General features: G+C 33.5%; 1 protein-coding gene across 1 annotated transcript; it reads left to right on the plus strand.

Moving 5' to 3' along the window:
• The first annotated feature begins 458 nt into the window (after positions 1-458).
• LOC132740606 (signal transducing adapter molecule 1-like) lies at positions 459-5,490 on the plus strand. The gene is made up of 4 exons (XM_060728546.1): positions 459-527; positions 804-931; positions 3,072-3,157; positions 5,305-5,490. The coding sequence occupies exons 1-4, from the start codon at positions 473-475 to the stop codon at positions 5,438-5,440; spliced, it is 405 nt and encodes a 134-aa protein (XP_060584529.1). The 5' UTR covers positions 459-472; the 3' UTR covers positions 5,441-5,490.
• The last annotated feature ends 262 nt before the right edge of the window (positions 5,491-5,752 follow it).

Here is a 5,752-nt window from a genome sequence, read left to right on the forward strand (position 1 = left end):
CTCTAAGGGCGGATGGACTTGTTTGCCAGTTTTGCGAGTCAAGATAAGAGATTCTGTTTTTTTCGGGTTGAACTTTACCAACCAGGTTTTGGCCCAGTCGGAGATAGTAGAGAGATCAGAGTTAAGAGTGGTAGTAGCAGAGGTAGGATCATCTACAATTAGATATAGACTCGTGTCATCAGCAAATAGGCGAATATTAGCTTGTATATCGATAACAATGTCGTTTATATACGTTAAGAACAAAAGAGGTCCCAAAATAGATATTGAGTTATTATTGAGATATTAAAAATATATTGAGTTTCAGAATGTCAATTGCTATTGGGTCTGATTTTAATTTATTATCCGATAAAAGATGCAACAGTGAATGCTAGAGTTCATTTTTAAAAGTGTACTAAGTTACATAAAGATGTAAGAAAATGGCCAAAACTTGAAATAAATTGTATATTACTTACAGCCTAAGAACACAGTTGTTATGAGTAAAGACCCAAATGTAGCCCAATCACAACAGGAAGATGATCTAGCTAAAGGTAGGTTACCTGGGTTACTTGAGATGGTTTTTATGGTTAGCTTTAAGAAGTTAAAAGTTTTAAATATGCAGAAGATAAACATTTGATATGCCCGAAAATAATAACTTGAAAAATGATTACAAAGAAGTTTTACTTATAAATAAGACAATGAAAATGTAGTTGTGAACAATAAGGTTTAGAAATTTTCCAATAATTATTAGATATAAAAAAAACAATGAGATATAAAAAAACAATGTTAACTGACTTCGATTGATTCTAGATTATTTCTGTTTCAAGCAATCGCACTTTCACTACAAGATGAAGAGGAAGGTCCCAGTCAGAAAACAACCAGTCTGTATCCTACTGGGTTTTCTATGGGATGGGCTTCAGGAGGCGGAGCTCCAAGAGTGAGGGTAGTGAGGAAGGTTAGAAAGAAATGTTGACAAGCTATAAAATTATGCCTTAAAAAAGTTATAAATTTTAAAGATCATGATGACCAAAGGCTGCAAAATTAAGGTTGCAAAAAGCGATAAAAGCATGGCTTAAAAAAGTTATCAAGGCTGAAAAAGCTTAAAAAGCTTATGAAGATCATGGCAAATAAAGGCTTAAAAAAGCTATGAAATCATTGTTTAAAAAAGCTATAAAATCATGTTTAAAGAAAGATATAAAATCAAGGCTTGAAAACACTTCAATAGACTATGAATTAACAGTTTAAAAAAGCTATGAAATAGTGGTTTAAAAAGCTATGAAGTTGTGGCCTAAAAACTAAAAGATTAAGGTCAAGGAAAGATAAAGAATCAATGTTTGAAATGTTACAAAAATCTTGGTGTAATTAACTATAAAACCATGGTTAATCATTAATAAAAGCTTTAAAGTCAGCATTTCAAAAAGCTATAAAGTCGTCTCTTTGAAAAAAAGCAATTATATCTCATGATATATGTTAAAAACTGCTGATAACGACAAGTGATTACATTACAGGAAGCCATTCAACTATCTTACAGTGATAGGAAGAATTAATTTCTATTTTCATTCAGATAGCAAAAGCTAAATAATCAGGTTGTTGAAAGAAGGGAAGGATTCTAGAAATGTGTATATACTTAACAAGTAATGGATACAGTACGAGTTTTTCTTCAAAAGTGTCTTCTTACAGACGTTAGGAGACAAACAACAAATTGTCCTAGGCGAAGCCGAGGATGAATTGTTGTTTGTCCTAGCGAACTGTCTTCTTACGTCTGTAAGAAGACACTTTTGAAGAAAATACGAGTAACTGTATCTGACTTATACGACGTTTAAGTGTAAAGAACAGATAAATTAATAAAAAAACATTTAATTATAATTAGATCTAATTGAAATTAAATGTACGTTCACGTTGAAAATATAAAACTATAAAAAATATTTGCATGGCCTTAAAGCTGTGAGCAGTGAAAGGTGTAGGTAAATTGTATTCGCACGAAATTTTCGTGCACTGATTTCAATCGGACATAATTCACTTTCATTCACGATAAACAATTTGAAAATGGCTGCCTTCATCAGAGAGATTCAACATTGAAATAGTCTCTGAACATATTTTACGTCAATGCTATATGCCAAAATTTGGTAAGTATCCTTATTCACATGCTTAGCTTGTCATGGCAATGTTCAGCTATATATTGCCGATGATTTTTTGTGGATGGGGGCCTTGGACCAGTAAAGGTCATGTTGATGTTTTTTGTTTATTTTTATAAAATGTCAAACAAAAAAGATTTCGCGTTTAATCATCTGTTAGTTTCGTCAGTGCTAAAACTAACAGTAACTATGTCCCTGGAAATGGCCATCCAATTCATTTGATTCATTTCTCGACGAACTGAATTTACTCATAAGTTGCAAAACTTATTGTCGGTTTCTATGGTGTCCTGTTTGAGGCAGTTAGAATATCGCCTGGTACGATTTAAGATTGACTAAATCTCTTGTTTACGCTCGACTATTCGAAAAATAGGTAGAGCTATTGTAATTGTGAATTTTGACAGAACTATGACTCCTTTGAACTTAGAAACTATTTACATTTTTCAGGCTCTTGTTTTATTATCAAGCACTGAGAATAGCCGAGCGCACTGGCTCTTATTAATAGATAAATAGCGAAATTTAACATCCTTTTTCGAAGAACTATAGACGCTGGTTCTGTAAATAAGTGACAGTTCTCGAAAGAGACATGAGAAAATTAGGGTTAATCGTCGCGTCGATTTTTACATTTTGATTCGCACGAGAGGATTAAAGTATGAGAAAGTGTAAGCATGAGACAAATTCAACGTTGAATGGCGCCAACAGATTCTTGGGAGAATGTAAAATCTTGCTACTATATCTATAAAATACAGAAAGGCGGGGCAATAAAAAAAAGCATGTCAATAGGAGTCCTTAAACTGGCCTAAACATGACACCATATATTTCAGCTGAATTAAATCCACGTGCAAAGTAACGGTTATTTAAAAGTGTCTTTTTACAGACGTAAGAAGACACTTTTTGAATAGCTCTGATGGAGGAATAGTCGTATAATTTTTTTAAGCTATATTTTAACAAATTATGTTTCAGGTGAGGGCATTGTATGACTTTGAGGCAGTGGAGGATTATGAGTTAACCTTCCATGCTGGAGGACTCATCAGTGTACTTGATGACAGGTGAATATTGACAATATTTCATGTGGTTTCATCTTTTTATGTTTGATTGTACTGTTAAAGTTAAAGGTTTCTTCTTTTCAAAGATTATGGTTATATGAGCCGCGTCATGACAAATCCAACATAGTGTGGTTTCGACCAGCATGGATCCAGACCAGCCTGCGCATCCGCGCAGTCTGATCAGGATCCATGCTGTTCGCTATCAGTTTCTCTACTTGTAATAGGGTTGGTAAGCGAACAGCATGGATCCTGATCAGACTGCGCGGATGCGCAGGCTGGTCTGGATCCATGCTGGTCGCAAACGCACTATGTTGGTTTTGTCATGACGCGGCTCATATGATTAAAAGTGGTCCACCACATCGTATTTGTCATATTTGGCAATTAACATAGACTAGTATTCTAAGGATTGCCAACTGCTTAGTCTGCTTGTGTTCAAACCTTGTCAGAGGCAAGCCATTGTTTCTGTGAGCAAAAATCTTTGCAGTAATTGCTTAGTGCGGGTTGGTTTTCGCAAAGGATTTGTGAGTGTTCTTATAGATTCCAACACAGTCTATTTAAATTAGTATAAACTAATTATTAAGGAATTTTTATTCTTCCATTGTTTCACAGGGGATCTTTGTTGTATTAGCTTTGTATTTGGCTGGGTTTCACTGAACAAGTTTGTTGATAAAATAAAAGTTTTTTATTTTGATAATTTTATGATAAAATCATTAAACAAGAGTAGCATAAGACAAGGTAAGATACATATGTGCCACGACAAAACCAACATAATGCGTTTGCGACCAGCATAGATCCAGAACAGCCTGTGCATCCGCGCAGTCTGATCAGGATCCATGCTGTTCGCTTACAAACCCGTTTACAAGTAGAAGAACTGATAGCGAACAGCATGGATCCTGATCAGACTGCACGGATGCGCAGGCTGGTCTGGATCCATGCTGGTCGCAAACCCATTATGTTGGTTTTGTCGTGACGCGGCTCATATTGTATGATTTCAAGCTATTAAAGTATTAAACTATGAATACATATTGAAAGTGAATTTAACAAACATAGTAAGAAATACTGTATATTAACAAATACAACTGAATGTAAATACAACATAATTTACATTTACAATTACACATGTATATAAGTCAATACTTTTAGAAAGTTATTTTCTGTTATTTTCAGTTAGTACATAAATTTAACAGAAGATTGATATATGAAATAAGTACACAGTTTCTAATACTACAACATTAAGAAATGAAAATATATAAAAATTCTTACCTGAACAAGCAGACACAAGTTTGTTGATAAAATAGAAGTCTGTCTGTTCAGTTGGAAGACTCTGAGTTTATACTTAAAGCGTAGACTTAAATAAATGTCATCTTGTCAGGAAATTACTTATTAATCATATATACATGATGCATTTCTTAAACATATATACATGATGCATTAAAATGATATAACAAATTTGTAAACCATTAACTACAGTCATTTCTGTACACTATAGTGCTGGAGGGAGCTGTAGCTGTGTGACAATTGTGAGCTAGCCATTCAAATGGTTAACAGAACATGATTGTTTCTTCTTAGGAGCCTATGTCTGCATTAACTTGATCTTTTCAGTTAATAATTAAATGAACTCTGATGGATTTTGAGGTAATAATGGTCAGTATTTATGATGGGTACAGAAAATGGCCAACCTGCACACTTCTGTAACCACACCCAGACTCAACTGTTTGTGATTTAATTTTAATATTTTGCTTCACTTTTCATAGAGTAAGGAAAGCTATAACACTCATGTTGGGGCTTGTGTCACACTTTGGTAAGGTTAAAACCTTACACATTTATTTGAGAGCATAATAGTAGGTCTGTATCCAAGGTTGATTAAGCTCTAACATTGACCATTGATTTCGACAGAATTATGGCTGTTTTTGAACTTCTACATTATAAAGGCTTTTTTTTTTTAATTTCAATTAAGCACTGAGAATTGTCAAGGACGCTGCCCTTCCGACAACTTTTGTTTGATAATTAAAAACTGAATTTGCTATCATTGTCGATGTACAGTTCAAAATTGCAAACTTGACATGTCTATGGCACAAATCATTTTTGTAAGATTTAAGACAATTTATAATTTATTGTTTCAAAATTTATTGAAAAATATGGTATTTCAGTGACCCTAACTGGTGGAAAGGTTTTAGTCAGAGACGAGAGGGCTTGTTCCCGGCTAACTTTGTTACAGCAGACCTGTCAGTGGAACCAGAAAAACATATGTATAATGTTTATATATCATGCTGCTGTATATTGTAAAATGTTGTATTTCTATTACAAATCATCATAAACAAGCCTTGTAACAAAACAGTAAAAAAATAATAAACATTAAGGGCATAAAAATGTTCTGATGAATAAATTTCTTTGTATACTACATATAATACTTACTTTATATGTTATTGAGTAAAATGAAAAGTTGAAATATTCGGATTTAAATTGGAAATGACAACCAACTATCCTTAAAAAATGTATTTTTAATATATATAAAAGGGTGCCTCTCTGATCAGGTAGTCAAGGCCTTTGCATGCTGTGGTCTGGGCTATTTTGTTTAGGTGGTCATTGTAAATTAAT

The sequence above is a fragment of the Ruditapes philippinarum genome, unplaced genomic scaffold (genome assembly GCF_026571515.1).
Source record: "Ruditapes philippinarum isolate M1 unplaced genomic scaffold, ASM2657151v2 ctg3999_1_1_1_1, whole genome shotgun sequence".
Taxonomy (NCBI): Eukaryota; Metazoa; Mollusca; class Bivalvia; order Venerida; family Veneridae; genus Ruditapes; species Ruditapes philippinarum.

Bases quoted from the DNA above. Each gene is read 5' to 3' on its own strand.
- LOC132740606 (XM_060728546.1), top strand. From the start codon at position 473: ATGAGTAAAGACCCAAATGTAGCCCAATCACAACAGGAAGATGATCTA. The intron at 528-803 runs GTAGGTTACCTG...TTCTGTTTCAAG, and splicing joins GGAAGATGATCTAGCTAAAG to CAATCGCACTTTCACTACAA. The intron at 3,158-5,304 runs GTGAATATTGAC...ATGGTATTTCAG, and splicing joins ATCAGTGTACTTGATGACAG to TGACCCTAACTGGTGGAAAG.